Below are 15730 nucleotides of genomic sequence, written 5' to 3'. Positions count from 1 at the left end.
CTCATAGGTTGGGTACTTGAGCTGGAATGACAAAGGCCATACCATGGGTCTTCCAAGCGGGCTCCATCCTCCAAAGAAAGGAGCAGACGTATATGGAGAGAAGGAAGTATGGGGTCGTGGGGAAGGTCTCGGAGCCGAGGCCAGCAAGGCACAGTGCTGCTGGCAGCCAGCTACTCTTCTGGGACATTATGTAAAATGATGTAACTGAGTGAAAAAGTGGTGGCGAGCCAGCCTCTTCTCCCTGCTCAAGTCACTGAGCTGCTGGCGTGGTGAGGGACACTTGTGAGCCTAGAGTTCTGAGTCCGTGGTGTATAGGAAGGCTTCTGAGTCTGAAAGGACTGTGGCTTTTTGGTCCCTACCTCCCCGTACTTTGGAAGCTGAAATCAGGGTGGTCTTCTGGTACTGCAGCGGTGAGTCCCAAATGTGTGGCAGGGCTGCCTGCTTTGGAGGCCAAGGGTGACATGACCCAGCAACCCAGCGCGGCACAGTCTCAGAGCTAGGAGAGGACACCTAGAAGACCATGTGGTCCAGTGCCTCAGTTTACAGATGAGAAAACTGTGGCCCAGGGAGGAGAGACGTTTCCAAAACCACCTAGCAAGCTGGAGGCACAACTGGGACCAGCATCCAAGCCTCCGGTTCTCTGACTGGTAGCCAGCTAGCATTTCCCGCTTGGGTTTTCTGAGTATCCTTTGGTGGTGTTCCTGTGCTCCTTCTTGTTCAGCTCCTGGGGATTCTTTGATTTGGAGGAGGTAGTAAATAGTGGTCTGTTTCTCCTGGCATTTAGTGGCTAGCCTGGTCTGTTGGTCGTATAGTAGTGGTTTGAATACTGAGTGTCATGAGTCCCACAGTCTGAGTCTCACATTCCTCAGTCAGCCGAAAGGTCCCACAGTTTCCTAAAGGATAAAAGATTTCCCTTCGTTACGTTTATACTTACCTTTCACTTACGGCAGGTAATGCAGTGTTACCTATTTTCAGCAGTGATAGAAGCCTCCTCTTAAATGTATTGAGCTAAAAAGTTGATAGATTTAGACAAAATAAGGTAGGTGGTATTCTAACCTGACAGATGGAATGCGAAAGATTGCAGTGTGGAAGGCATTAGCCCACATGACCTTTCTGGTCCTTCCTGGCTTCCTAACCTTTCACTGTTACAGGCTTTTCTTTGTTTTCTGCCGTATACCAGTCACAACCTTCTGGCTTGAGCAGATTCACCTGCCAACATAGAGGCCATTCAGAGTTAGAGGACAGCCTGTGAACTTTCAGCCTTATTGAGCATGTGTTTATCACCTGGGCGGTGATCCTGGAAGAATGTGAAGGCAATGAGACAGGGTCCTAGTTCCCAGGGGGAGCCATCTGGAGGCTTCTCTCTATTTGTGCAGTTTGTGCATTTGTATGGTGCAGTCTAGGCCGTGTTCGTGGGAAGTTTCTGAGTCATTGCTCTCTGGGTGGTGCCCCACAACTGTCAGCTTCTGGAACATCTACCCAGGGGTTCAGTCATAATCTGAACTTACGGAGCTGAGAGAAGATGGGGGTATTGGCATGGAGACCAGGGGAGTGGCCTGCAGAAGTGGATCACGGACTCTCTGCCTTTCAGGGTTTTCCTGGGGAAGAATCTTCACTCAGTGTTTGCTGACAGCCAAGAATGGCGAGCAAGGGGCCCTCGGCCTCTGCATCCCCTGAGAACTCTAGTGCAGGGGGGCCCAGCGGCAGCAGCAATGGCACTGGAGAGAGCGGAGGGCAGGACAGCACCTTCGAGTGCAACATCTGCCTGGACACAGCCAAGGACGCCGTCATCAGCCTGTGCGGCCACCTCTTCTGGTCAGTACCCCTGCCACCGCCCCAGAGGACACATGCCAAGTTAAGAAACAGTTGTGACCATGAACAGCTTTGGAGCAGAAGGTTTCCCACCCATTTTGGGTCCTGATGCACTCAGGCCCAAAGGCAGGAGACCTGAGTTCTCATCCCAGCTCCGCTGCTAAGCTGAATGACCTTGAGCAAATCCTGTCCCCACCCTGGGCTCCTTGTCCCCATCTCCAGAGTGACAGTATTCACCTTAGTGAGCACTTGCTCCATGCCACTTGCCACACGAGCCAGAGGCACTATAGCACGGTGGTTATGAGCAAGGACTGTGGACCAGACTGCCAGGCTCTAAATCCTGACTCCACCATTTCCCTCCCAGATGACCTTGGGCCAGGTGCTTACACACATGGTACTTCATTTTACAGGGGTGTTTGGGAACATTAAATGACTCAAAATGTATAAAAGATGTAGAAAAGCACACAGTACGTAATAAACAGTACATGTTCACCATGGTCCTAGTATTTACTGTATTTTATGCATATCAGAATGAAGTGGCAGAGTCAGTGTCCATTCCAGAACTGGCTCTGAGAACCTGGGTGAAAGTAGAGTTTGTGGGGTTTTTTTTGTTTTTTTCTCTTTCTTTTGAGCTGGACCTCGAAGGGCAAATTGGGGTAACTAGAGGGATGAGAATGTCAGCCAGGTAAGGCGAAGAGTGTGTTCCACCCCAAGGCAGGCAGTTTCTCGGGACAGGCAGATGCGCTGTTGGGCTCGTCTGAGAGCCTGAGGCTGCTGTTCCCCCTGATGGCACTGTGCGCCGGTGCAGTGGGCTGGGGGATATGAGGCACCAAGACTGGTTCAGGAAGGATTGGGCCAGAGTATCACACCCAGATTTGACTGAGCAGAACATGGAGCTATTGAATATTTTTGAGCAAGGAAGTGGGGTGAAGAAAGGCTCATTTAAGCAATATTTAAGGGAGTTTAAGTTGGCAACAGTGAAAAAAATAAATTTATTGGTGAATGAACAGAATGGGGCAGAGATTTTTGTTCTGGAGGCTCTTGCCCTAATCATAAAGTTTTATGCAGAAACTGTTGCCATCAGCTCTCTCCTAGAAATTGGAGATGCCCCAGTTTTATGATTGGGGTGTCATAAAACAAGGATTTGTAAGAATTAAGAATTAAGTCAGCATACCATTGGTAAGAATACAGACTCTGAAATGAAACAGATGCTGAGTGGTTTGTCCCTAAGCGTGTCTGCTGTCCCCTCTGTACCTGTTTCCTTATCTGTGAAGCAAGGTAACTGCACTCCCTCAAAGGGTAGTGTGACGACCATTCAGTGACATTGACAAATGAAACTATTCAGCCACAGCTGTTTAATGGATGGGGGTAATCAGCATCACTGTTACAATCCGGAGCTTCCCCCTGAGGGAGGGCACCTCCACTTCTCCCCCACTGCCCTTAAGGGAAGTCCCCAGTGGAGAGCTGCCATGATTTGGGTGCCCTCTGCTCAGTTTGGGATGGAGCTGAAAGGTTTATGTTGGAGTCAGGTGTCAGGTGTCTGTTACGTCCAAGGAGGCTGTTTGTCTGGACTGTGAGACTAAACTGTGGTTCAGTAATTGGGAAAGGGATTATCCTCCTAGTCCAAATTTTACTTACCTAGAGAAGTTACATTATGTGAGGGTCAGAAGCTGTGTCTACATTTTCCACTGTCCTGGCACATAGTAGACACACAGTAGATATTTTATATATGCATGAATGGATAGATGAAGAGAGCAAGAAAAAATTTAAATTTGGAGTTAGAGTAGCTCTTCTTCAGTTCTGTAAATGTCGTTTTTGCACTCAGTGCTGGATGATAGAGGGGCAGGAAAATGGAAGTCAGAAGACTTTTAGTCCTGGCACCGTAGGCGAGTTCCTCCATGTTTCTGCGTTTGGTTCCCTTGCTTTTGAAGCAACGGGCTGGGCAGCAGTGTCTCTAGTGTAACACACTAAGCTGGCAGCCGCCCTTTCTGCCAAGCAGGGTCCCCATCTTCCCATTACTTCAAGATGTTTTTACAGTAGACTTGAACTCTGAGGCTCCTTCCTGCCAGCAGAGCTTTCAGGGCTAAGGGCAGCTTGAAGATGCAGTTAAACTGGATCTAGAGCCACACCTTCCTTGTGAGCCTAAGGAGGCTGTGAACCCACTGAAATCGAGTCTAAAATAGTACATGTGTGCCTGTGCATGAGAATGCCCCCGTGGATTTTTTTGCACAGAAGATCCTTAGCTTTTCTGGATTCCTTCAGCGGCCATGATCCCTCAGAGGTTACCTTGTAAAGAAGCTGGGTCTGAGATGGTCTGGGACCTGGGGGTCTTCATAAGTAGTGGGATCCCAGGGGTGGAGACTGGGGTCTTGTCTCCATTGCTTCATTTTTCCTGTGACTTGAGCTCAGTCTTTTCTAATTTCTGAAAGCAGTGATCGCTGCAGACCCTCAGTGCGGTGGCAGTGCTCCACAGTACGATCCTGTCTTCCCATTTTCCTGTTCCTACCATATCCAGTGTTTCTATTAATGAAATCATTTCTCTTCCTTTCCCCTGTCTCTTTCCTCCTTGATGACTGGTTGCCCTGGGGACTCTGGCAGTTGGCCGTGTTTACATCAGGTAAGATGCATTTCATTTTACTTTGTCTTTCATCAGCTGTGGTTGCACAAGACATCCCTAGTCTCAGGAGACTGCCGTCAGAAGCTGCAATCTCCCCTACTTCTGGGCTCATTTGCTTGCGTTCCCCCCAACTCTTTATACATCTGACCACGGACAGCACTTGATGTAACAGGGGGTCAGTGTGGTACCTGGGAGGGATGCTCCTGCCTCTGCTACCCATGGCCTCTGTGGCCTTGGCAGGCTTCCACCTTGCTGGGTCTCACTTTCTCATTTGTACGTTAGATATGATAGCCTATTAGGTTTTTATTTCTGAGATTATGTCTCTATAAAAAGTAACTCTTATTGTATCAAAAATCCCCTCCACCCTTAAAGGTCTTGAGAATGTTAAGAAGAGAGAAACTCAACAGAGAGCTTTTATGAAAGGGAAAGAGTCTCTTTTCCCAGCTTTTGATTATTATGAAAACCGCTTAGTAAGTTTTCACCAAGACCCAGGCGCCTGCTTGGTGGGACAGAGCCGGGCTTGGCATTCACAACTGGCTGTGAATAATCAGCGCTGGCTGAGTGTCTCCATGGTTGTTGGCAGTGGAGTCTCACACTAGTAGGTGGCTGGGAATGTGAGGGAGGACAGAAGTTCCAGCCTGCTAGAGCCTCCGAACCTGAGTGGGAGAGAGAACTGGAGGAAACAAGACAGGTTTGGGTTTCCGCTAGTTTTAGGGCTGCACATTCTGACCCCAGCGGAACCTGGTGGAACATTTCTGCTCTAAATTTATGAAGAGCACATAACACTTAAGTTTTTGAGTTTTATAACAGTGAGATAAAGGAAATAAGATATAAAATCTTTAAATTTAGCTGCCTTCTTCTTGGGCCTGAAGTCCTAGGTCCACATTTATATAATAAACTTTGTATCATTGGGTCTAAAGATGCCATTAATGTTCTAAGATAAATGTTGAGAATATATATAATTGTTTAATGTCTACAAAGACACTACAGGTAATACGTTTTCATCATTTTTGTTTTGTTTTTGAGAAAGTTAAACAAAATGATGTACTATAACCAGTGAAAGGGGCTGGAAAACCCCAAATAGGATTCTGGTGTTTTTAATTTTTTCTTTTTTCCCCAAAGAATATTGCAGTTTTATTGTTCACAATTAGAAGTTTATGGTATTTTTCTTGGACCCTTTCTTTTGACGCATTATATTAGTTTCCTATTGCTGATGTAACAAATTTCAACAAACTTAATGACTTATCACAACACTGAGACTTATTATCTTATTGTCCTGCCAGTCAGAAGTACTCAAATCAAGGTGTCAGCAAGAGTGTTTCCTTCCGGAGGTTCTGGGAGAGAAATCATGTCCTTGCATTCTCTTGGCTCATGATCCCGGCCCTCATTTTCAAAGCCAGTAATGTAGCACTTTCAAATCTCTCTACTTCTCTCCACTCCTCCTCACCCCCCGCCTCCATCTTCACCTGGTGTTTTTAATTTTGAAAGAAATAGTACAATGTGAAAATCAGTGAAAGTACATAAAAAACACTAAGCAAATTTAGATAAGAAGAAAAATCTATTCTTTAGCACGTAGTAAATCACCAGAAAATGGTCAGCTGAGGCCCAGATGCTGGTGTCTGAAATACAGAGTTAATGAGGAAGTACTGTAAAAATGAGAAACACAGAAAAAATGATAATAATCTGACTGCCAGGGTCATACAGTGGAACCCTCAGGGAAGGTGGAGGTGTAAAGTTTATTATTGCTGTACCCACGGCCTAACCTGAGGCTGGATCTGTCAGGCCTCTTGACACAGCTCCAGGCTTGCAGTTCCTTCCTGCCATATTGCTGGGAGCCCCTCAAGAGAGCGAAGCATGAAGAAGCCTGTTTAATTATGATGGCATTTAAAGGCAGTTTTGATTTCACCACTACTAAATGTTTATTGAGCGCCAGGAGCGGGAAGCAGAGAATTGGGTTGCTCAACGTGTTCCCTGTTGGTTCTGGTGTTTCCAGTGTGCGGCCTCTGGTCCGTGTCTTCTGCTGGCTCAGACTGACCACTCTGGTGGGTTTGCGCCATCATGCGGTTTTCTCTCCTTGCAGTGGTTGGAGACCAGACCTAACAGACAGGTGTGTCCAGTTTGCAAAGCCGGCATCAGCCGTGACAAGGTCATCCCGCTGTACGGCAGGGGCAGCACCGGGCAGCAGGACCCCAGGTGAGGCCGTGGCGCCCCTCACACCCCCTTCTCCCCTTGGACACCTCTCACTCCACCCTTCACGTAGTGCCTGCAGGTCCTCAGTTTGGGGATCCAGATGGGAGCCTGCGAGGAGGGGAGGGGATCGGGTCACCCTTGCTGGGCTGTAATACAGATGTGCCCTGAGCGTCTGCCAGCGGCAGGCAGTGTGCTGGGCAGCGCACAGGTGTGCTTGGTGCTGTTGAAGGAGCCTGGGAGCAGGGTGTCAGCAGGAGGGTCTGCAGGGAGGGGTTGCTTCAGCAGTGACATAGACAGGGGAGGAGACACGGGTCCAGGAGGCTTTGTGGAGTTTGAGGTTTCTGGAAATGGAGTTGTGGGTGGGTCTGGCATTCTACAGACACAAGTACTGAGAGCCTTCATAGTGTAGTGCATGGCACGTGCAAACACACATTCACACACGTACACACACCCAAGACTCCTGGCCAGCCCGCCTCAGCGTGCTCTGTATCCGGATATATTGGCTTCTCTTAAAAGATCTTACCCTTCACCTTCATGAGTCTTTGTATTTGTCATCCCTCTGCCTCTCCTGCCTCCCCAGAGCTGCTCGACCCCCTCGTCCTTCCCCTTCCGCCATTTCAGTGAGCAGCCCTAAGGTTACATCCTCCTTGAAGTGGCCTTTCTTCCCCACATTAGTTGCTTTTACCTGTGCTCCCACTCCATTTAGTTGACATCTCTATTAAAGAAGTCTCTTCCCACCCTGTATTGTGACTGGTTGTAGCCCCCTTAAAACCATGGGTACCTCAAGAGTAAGGTCTGTCCTCAGTCTTACCATCCCGCTTAGTGCCTGGTGGGTCCAGTATCTGGGATGAGTGATGGGAGGGGCTAGGACCCAGAGGCAAAAAGAATCATGTAAAGTACTTGCCCAGGAATAGTGGGAGGTGGAGCTGAAGGTAATGGATCAGAACAGAGAGACCCTGAATCTCAGCTGGCTCTGCCTACGGGCAATCCTCTGTTTCAGTTTAGATTTGGGAGTTTTGACGTCCGTGAGCCCTGTATCACACAGGTCCAGGGAAGGTGTCTGGCCGGCCGTCATAACTAGTCTGGGTCAGGCTCTGTGAGAGGAGTGGGCTGCGTGCCATCTGATGAACGTCTTGTAAAAACTGGATTTTCTCCCTGGTTTTCTACACACTAAGGAAAAACAATTGCAGGTGGAACAGAGTTAGTATTTGGTTTAATTTGGCATAAGTTCATGTGGTAGGCATGAAAGGGGGCTGTGGCCCTGACCCTGTTGGTGAAATGCTCCCAGTCCACTCAGGGACCAGCTCAGAAGCATTTCGTAATAGACTTACTTTACACCATTTCTGTTTTCAGAGAGAAGACCCCACCCCGTCCTCAAGGACAGAGGCCAGAGCCAGAGAACAGAGGGGTGAGGAAAATTCTAGGAGAAGCTTCTAGAAATGAGTTCATGGCTTTAGAAGTTTCCCTTTTGACCCTACACTTTTTTTCCTTGACTACAGGAGTAGAGGAAATTTGCAAAATACAGAAAGGGAAAGAGGGGAGAAAATAACTAATATTCACCCATCCAGAGATAACCACTGGGAACGTTCTGGTCTATTTTCTTTTCTGTTTTTCTATAGTTACCTATACACACAAATTTTGTAGATCTGTTTATGTGTGTGTGTTTTTTATAGCTAGATGTATATGTCAACATGCATTTTTATTTTTACAATATTTGGTTCCTGTTTTGCAAGCCTCTTTTAAAATTTAATTCATTTTGTATTTAGTGCCTTCTGTGTGCTGGGCCTCATTCCAGGCACTGGTGATACATACATCAGTGAACACAGTGAAGACCCTGCCCTTGTGGGGATTATAGGCAGACTGCAGAGACACTGCAGGTCCGGTTCCAGACTACTGCAGTAAAGCAGATACCACAGTAAAGCGAGTCACACAAACTTTGGTTTCCCAGTGCATATAAAAGTTATGTTTACACTATAGTCTATTAAATATGCAATAAATGGCATTATGTCTAAAAAATGTACAAACCTTAATTTAAAAATACCATATTGCTAAAAAATACTATCATCTGAGCCTTCAACAAGTCATAGTAGTAACATCAAAGATCACTGATTACAAATCACTGTAACAAACATAATAACAATGAAAAAGGTTGAAATATTATAAGAATTAGCAAAATGTGACAAATGTGAGCAAATGCTGTTGGAAAAATGGCGCCAACAGACTTGCTCCGTGCAGGGTTGCCACAACCTTCAATTTGTAAAAAAAACAAACAAACAAACAAACAAAAAACAGTGTCTGTGGAGCACAATGAAATGAGATATGCCCATACATTCTCAGAGAGGGAGAGAGATTTCATGATATATCTTGAGATTTTAATACTTTATTTAATGGCTGTTTAGTGTTCAGATGTATAGCCTTCACATTATTTAATCCTTTAGATTGAATGGAGTCAGGGATTGTGATAGAAATCAGGATCTCTTCTCAAGATTACTCTTAATAATAACAGCAGTGGACACTTGCTGGATGATTATTACATGCAAAGAACTATATGTTAAGGGCTTTATATGCATGACCTCATTTAAACCCCACATCAGCCCATTTAACAAAAGAGGAAAATGAGGCCCAGATAGGTGAAGGGACTTGTCCAGGGCCATACGGACAAGACTGAAGCCCAGATCTGGCTTATATTGAAGTCCCTACTCTTGACAACTGGGCGACAGCACCTTTACCTTCCCAGGCTCCAGTTCGTAACGGAGCATTAGCTCCTAACCCAGGAATCAGAGGCCCTGCCCTGAAGACTGTGGTGTACAAGCACCTGCAACCACCAGTGATGCTTTTTGCCTACTCTGCCCAAGGAACATAAACCCACCAAAAGTCAGGACTCATGGGATTGTATAGGTGTTGCTGGAAGGAGGCCGGAGAGTTTGTCCTCGGGATTGCACTGAATCAAGTGGTGGTTCCTGATGAAACAGTTGCACCTTCTGGGTGAGGCAGCCTCGATCCCAGGAGCCCTCAGACTCACCATGCTGGCTCTGAGTGGGAGGCATTTCTTCACTGTGCAGATGGAATGTGGGTTAAATTGGCTGTTAGGCCTTCTAGGTAGTGCTGCCCAGCAAGAAGTTTGGAGCTGGATGCCAGACTGCACTCAGTGTGGGACAGGGAGTGGCCACTTCCTTGACTTGCAGAAGACTCACAAATGAAGGCCAGTCAACTCTTTGTGAAAAGCAATTGGCCCAATAATTTTTCTTCTCCCTCTATTTTTTTTTATTTTTTTAATTTTTTAATCATTTGTTCTAAAGATCTACCCAGGGATGCAGAGGAAGAGAGGAATTTTTTAAAGATACGCACAGTAATTAAGATCATGGGTTTTTGGATTATACTGACCTAGTTTTAGATATAAATTCTATCCCTAGCTAGGTCATACTAGCTGTGGGACCTTGGTGAAGTTATCTCACCTCTCTGAGTCTTGGTGTGGTCATCTGCAGATGTGGGTGATGCTGATATAAGAATTAAGTGCTATTTGAGTATCCTGGTGCTTAACACAGTGCCTAACACAGAGTTGGCACTTAGAAAACAGGAGTTAACTTATTTAGAATATTATGATTTCTACAGAATCTTTTCATGTGTAAGATGATGCAATGTAGACCATGCTATAGGGAGGAAAAGCTGAGGATGATACCAGACTGCTGACAGTGGTTATTGGCAGGGAGGGTGTTGTAAAGTGGAGGGTAAACAAGGAGACCTCTGACTTTGTGTCATTTATTCCTGTAAGGTGTGAGTTTCTCATAACAAGCATATGTTACTTTTGTAATCAGAAAAAAATTGTTTTGAATTTTTAAAATTCTCTGTCACAATATTAAAAGAAAAATGTTGACTGAAAATTCTTACCCATATCTTTTCCAGATAGGTACATATTGCCACATACTTGTGACCATGGTGTTCAAACAATTTTGTCTGATAACTTGGTCATAAGAGTTTTTCTGTGTTGCTGCATAGTCAGCATAATGTTGTTTTAGAAGGTGTATCAAGATTTTGGTCATAACCTCCATTGTTGGCTAGTTAGGGTTCCTACTTTTTTGCTGTTATAATGTGTGGCTTGATCTGATGCTCCCTGGTAATTGGGCATAAGGGTTATTGACAATTTAGCTGCTATAAAGCATGTAGAAAATTGTACTGGGCAGGGTGGGACTCTGGGAAAGAACCTGGAGCTCTGAGAACCCTTACTTGGAGCAGCAGAGAGATTTACTTTGGGTCAGAGCCAGTCCCTTCTGGCATTCACAGCTCTTTAGCTGGGACCCCTTGAAGGCTAGACGGGCAGAAGGGCCACCAGGGTTCCTCTGCCTTGGGATCTCGATGGGAGGAAAAGAGTAGCGGGGAGAGGCGGGTGCCATGTGTTAAGGTGACATGTTTGACAGGTGCAGGAGAAGCCTGCTTGCTGTTCTTCTGAGCTACATTTCTTCTACACAGGGATTTCAAGGGTTTGGATTTGGAGATGGTGGTTTCCAGATGTCTTTTGGAATTGGAGCATTCCCCTTTGGGATATTTGCCACAGCATTTAACATAAACGATGGGCGGCCTCCTCCAGGTAAGACCCTGTTCTCTTGGTAATTTTGCTGGACGTCTCCTTGGAATTCGGCAGTATCTAGGTAACTGCGTGGATAGTCAGCCTTTTCAAAATATGTTAAACTCCTTTTAGATTCCTGGTAGTCATGGTAATGATATTGCACACTTACCAAATATTAGGCATGTTCAGAATGCCTCTCGTTATGAAATTGGGAGCCTGAAGATAAGCCTGTGGGAGAGGTGGGCGATTAGCTTCATTCTACAGATCAGAAGATGCTGAGTGGTGTTTCCCAAGACATACCCCGTGCCCATAAAATGAAAAAGTGGAAACTGCACAGCCAAGGAAGAGCGCAGTCCTGGGCATGTGCCCACTGCTTTGACCACTGGGGACCAGGCGGGGTGAGGCAACTGCAGGGAATCAGGGCCTCTCTGTTCTCTGGCATCTCTGGCCAGCTTCCCGCAGGACACACGTGGGGCTGGTCCTCAGCGCCAGCCCTTTGGGAACTCTGCTGAGGTCTGCTGCCTTCTGCTGCCTTTCTCCCTCCAGCCAGCCCGAGAGTGCCAGTCGCCTTTGGGTGGAGCAGGGCAGTTAGGTGGGCACCCTGAGCTTTACTGCAGTCTTGTGCGTGGGCCCAGGTCCTTACCATGGGGCCTGCAGAGCTCCAAGTTCTGTTGAGCTCTGCCTGCACTCACTGGGGCCTCGTGTGTGCTCGGCACGGTGTGAGTACAGAAGGGGCCAGGGCGTGGTTCCTGGCCAGGAGCCTATGCTTTAGGGACAGTAGCCTCTGCTGAGCCATCCTGTGTGTCCCCTGCCCCGACCCTGTGCTTGGCACATTGCAGACAATTGATAAGTCTTTGTTGACTGCCGGCCTGGCTGACTCCGTCAGAGCCCCTATTGGGACAAGTACAGCACTGAGAGACCTGGGGACTGCCCTTCCTTACCTCATCTGCCTCAGAATTTCTCCTCTGTTCACATGAGATTTTCTCAGAGGAAAGAGACCCTATAGGACAGGGTATGCTTCGCTCTGAAGCAGGGCAGGGCCCCATGGAAGCAGCAGGTACCTGCCTGGTAGCTTGTTTCCATCCAGCCTGGTCCAGGGTCACCCTGGGTTCCCCAGGGGAACAGTTCCACTGCCAGTGGACTCTGGATCACTTTATCCCCCTGCCACAGTTTTCCATTGTCACATTTAGTACAAGTTGCCCATCTGGGATATAGATTCTCCTAACTCTCCTTCCCCCAGACAGGACAAGGAGCTCTACGTAGTAGCTCTTAAAGCAGAGAGGAGTGGAGACCATGTTCTCAGCCCACTTCAATGCAGTGAGGGAGGCAGATCGCTTTGCCTGTCTGGGTCCTGGTTCTCACCTCTGGAAAAGGAAGACACCCACATGGGGCTCCCTAAGACCCCTCCTGCTCAACAGTGCCATAATCTAGAGACTCCATGACATGGGAGGCAGTGCACAGGGAGGCTGAGAGCACAGTGGTGGGGCTCCCCACTAACGCATGCACCTGGAGATCTTGTGCAGGTCACCTTGTACCTGTGCTTCAGTTTCCTCTTACACAAAATGAGATAATACCCACCAAGCAATAATGTGTAGACATAACAGCAAACAGGAGATGCTTAACAAACAGTAGCTTTTAGGGGGGAGGGTATAGCTCAGTGTAGAGCGCATGCCCAGCGTGCATGAAGTCCTGGATTCAATCCCCAGTGCTTCCATTAAAATGAAAAAAAATAAATAAACTTAATTACCTCCCCCCCAAACAAATAAACAAAAATAAATAAAAATAAATACAAATTTAAGAAAAAGAAAATGAATTAAAAAAAAAACAGTAGCTTTTCTTTTATTTTTCCAAGACTTCCCTGTTCTATTTGCACCTGCAGGCCAGACCCTCTTAGGATAAATTGGAGACTTTGTCCTCATTGTGACATGATTCCATATGTTTCATTATTCTAATTTGCTTTTGTCTAATATTATTTAGGGTTTAGAAATCTTTTTAGTGTGCAGGATTCTGTTGTAAAGAGATGAAGGTTGATGCTCTCGACCTCTGACTCATGTGGGCAGAATGTGCAGAGCCGCAGCATTCTCACAGCCCCTCTCTCCTCCCTCCTGTCTCTCCAGCTGTCCCCGGAACGCCCCAGTACGTGGACGAACAGTTCCTGTCACGCCTCTTCCTGTTTGTGGCCCTGGTGATCATGTTCTGGCTACTGATTGCCTAATGCTGGGCTCTCGGCCTACATCCACAGCAGGGCCTCTGGACCTGTGACACGCCACCCCCATCTTGATGTTTGGCTTCCTGGCTAATCCTGACCCCCTGGAATCAGTGGGGTCAGTAACACATCAAGGAGTCTTGTTTTTCCATCCGAGTTGTGGTACTTAAGACCAGTTGTTGAGGACCCTGGAGGATGGCCACTGCTGTAAACACCCTGCTATAACCTCAGGCCTTAGCATTGAGTCATCCCTCATGGGTTACACCGTGAAATCCTGTTCCAGCCAGCTCAGCAGGGCCTGACTCTGCACAGAGAAGAGGCAGGAGGAGAGAAACTGTCAGAACAATTTCACTTGAGTTTAATATCGCACAAAGGGATGAACCCAGTCGTACTTATGGGAACTTTTTTTCATCTCTTTAAATACCCCTTGATAAGTGGCCTCTGAAATCAGTGGGACTCATACAGAGAGGTTCCCCTTCCAGGTCCCAGTGCCGTTCTATCCTATTTCCTCCCTTCCTCCTCAGCAGAGATGCAAGAAATTGCTGTCCTGTTAAGATCATAACTGCAGCAGCTGAAGCTGGAGTTGCTTCATGAATTCACCAGAGACCCAAAGATCTTTTATTGCCTCTGGGCCACGCTGGTGTCTTTGGCTCCAGAGTGGCCTGAATGACCTTCTGTTTTCCTGATGTGGATTATCCCCAGAGACACATGGCTTCACTCACAGATTTCCCATCAGCTTTCCCCCTAAAATTGTGCATATCTGCCTCTCTGCCAGAGGGCATCTAGCCTGGATGACTGCTGGAGCCGGGGCCGACAGTGCGTTCGCAGAGACCTGCGGTTGGGGCTCAGGTGGATTCGGAGCTCGGATGCTGGAAGGACTGAACACGCAAGCCCTGACCCCAAGGTGGCAGGGGCTCCAGGTGCATCCTTTCCCACACCCCTTGAAGGAAACTGGGGGCCTTGTTAAGTCATCCCAGCTACATGTTGAAAACCACCCTCCTCAGAAGCCAAATTGTCCTTTAGTGAAGAGGCAAGGAAGGGGAAGACCAGCATGTGACCCTGACTTTGGTATGGCTTGAAGACTCCTCGTCTGTGTGCTAAAACGAGGGAAGCATGGGACTCCAGGGCAAGCAGCCCCTGGTGGTTCGTAAACCAGGCGCAGAGCCTGGGAAGCCTTAGCACGATGGTAGGATGTGTTCTTTCTATAGAAGTTCCCCAGAGACTTCCAGGGAATCATTCTTCCCAAGCCCTGATTTGTTTTTTGACTTCACAGGCTTCTTTCTCTGAATCTGATTGAGGGAGTGTGGGGCCGGCAGAAGGCCAGTTCACTTAGTGGGATGGTTCTTGCTTTGCCAGTCCAGCCTCTTCCTAGAAATCCAGCGTATTCCAGGAGACCCTGAGGGTGAGGGGAGATGGACTTACTCTGGGGGCCTCTCTGTCACTTCACCAGTCCACTCTGCTCCTGGTTTACCCCCAGCAATAGCCAACAAGTAGTCAAAAGCCCCACCGAGTGTTTTTTCCAGATATGACCCTGCATAGTGTGTGGAAACAAGACCTTGAGAAAGATGAGGGAAGCCCTTCTCCCCTCTCCACAGCACCACCCCTCTTCCCCCTTGTACCTTTCAATGCCAGAGTTCAGTGTTTAAAGAGACAAAATGCAAGTATTGAATAGGTGATTCATTTACCGAATCTGTTTGGTAGGAGTAATCCACCAGCTTTACAGTGTGCCTGATGGATTCTAAACATTCTCCTGGCACCCACTCACCTGGAAATCCCTAAAGTCTGAGGGGCCCCTGGAGTTTCTCAGTGCAATGGCCCCACCTAGTGATGAGAGAGAGGACTTCAGTCAGAAATGGGTTCCAGAAGAAAGGTTATTAAAGAAGGGTTGTAGGTGGGAAGAGAATAACTTAGACCCTTAAACGAAGTGGAGTGAGCCCAGGAGCTCCACCAGCAAAGGCATCCCAGGAACCTGCTAGCAAAGCCAGGTTGGCCACCTGCCCTTTGATTTTGAACCTTGAAGCCCCCACTCACCCTCTGCCAGGAGATGGGGCAGAAGAGCCAACTTGGGACTGCTGGCCCAGCCCCAACAGGGAGCCCCCTTCCCACCACCCCTCTGCAGGCTCACCACCTCGCCCTTCTGCCTAGGCAGTTTTGCTCTCTTTTGTGTGTGTTTTCTATGTTCTTGGCCTCCACCCTCCTCCTGCCATCTTTGTGGATTAGGACCAGGTCCCAACCACGGTCAGAAAATGACACCGTGTACAGTGGCACACCTTGACCAGTCACTAATTTTCACTGTTGTGAAAGTGATTTGATTTAGAATTAAACAAATGGTTTTACATTA

The 15730-nt window shown here is 47.5% G+C and overlaps 1 protein-coding gene across 2 annotated transcripts in view; it reads left to right on the top strand.

The window, feature by feature from the left end:
• Positions 1–15730, top strand: part of RNF185 (ring finger protein 185) — a 30159-nt gene extending 14429 nt beyond the window's left edge. For both annotated transcript variants that reach the window (XM_015250996.3, XM_006218039.4), the window contains exons 2-7: positions 1592–1815; positions 4411–4429; positions 6510–6622; positions 7973–8027; positions 11087–11204; positions 13301–15730. In XM_015250996.3, the coding sequence (XP_015106482.1) occupies positions 1640–1815; positions 4411–4429; positions 6510–6622; positions 7973–8027; positions 11087–11204; positions 13301–13398 (579 nt within the window). In that variant the 5' untranslated portion in view covers positions 1592–1639 and the 3' untranslated portion in view covers positions 13399–15730. The remainder of the gene's footprint in view (positions 1–1591; positions 1816–4410; positions 4430–6509; positions 6623–7972; positions 8028–11086; positions 11205–13300) is intronic.

Source organism: Vicugna pacos, chromosome 32 (assembly GCF_048564905.1).
Source record: "Vicugna pacos chromosome 32, VicPac4, whole genome shotgun sequence".
NCBI lineage: Eukaryota > Metazoa > Chordata > Mammalia > Artiodactyla > Camelidae > Vicugna > Vicugna pacos.
The sequence above is the reverse complement of the archived record's forward strand: the minus strand, read 5'-3'. Positions and strand labels throughout refer to the sequence as shown.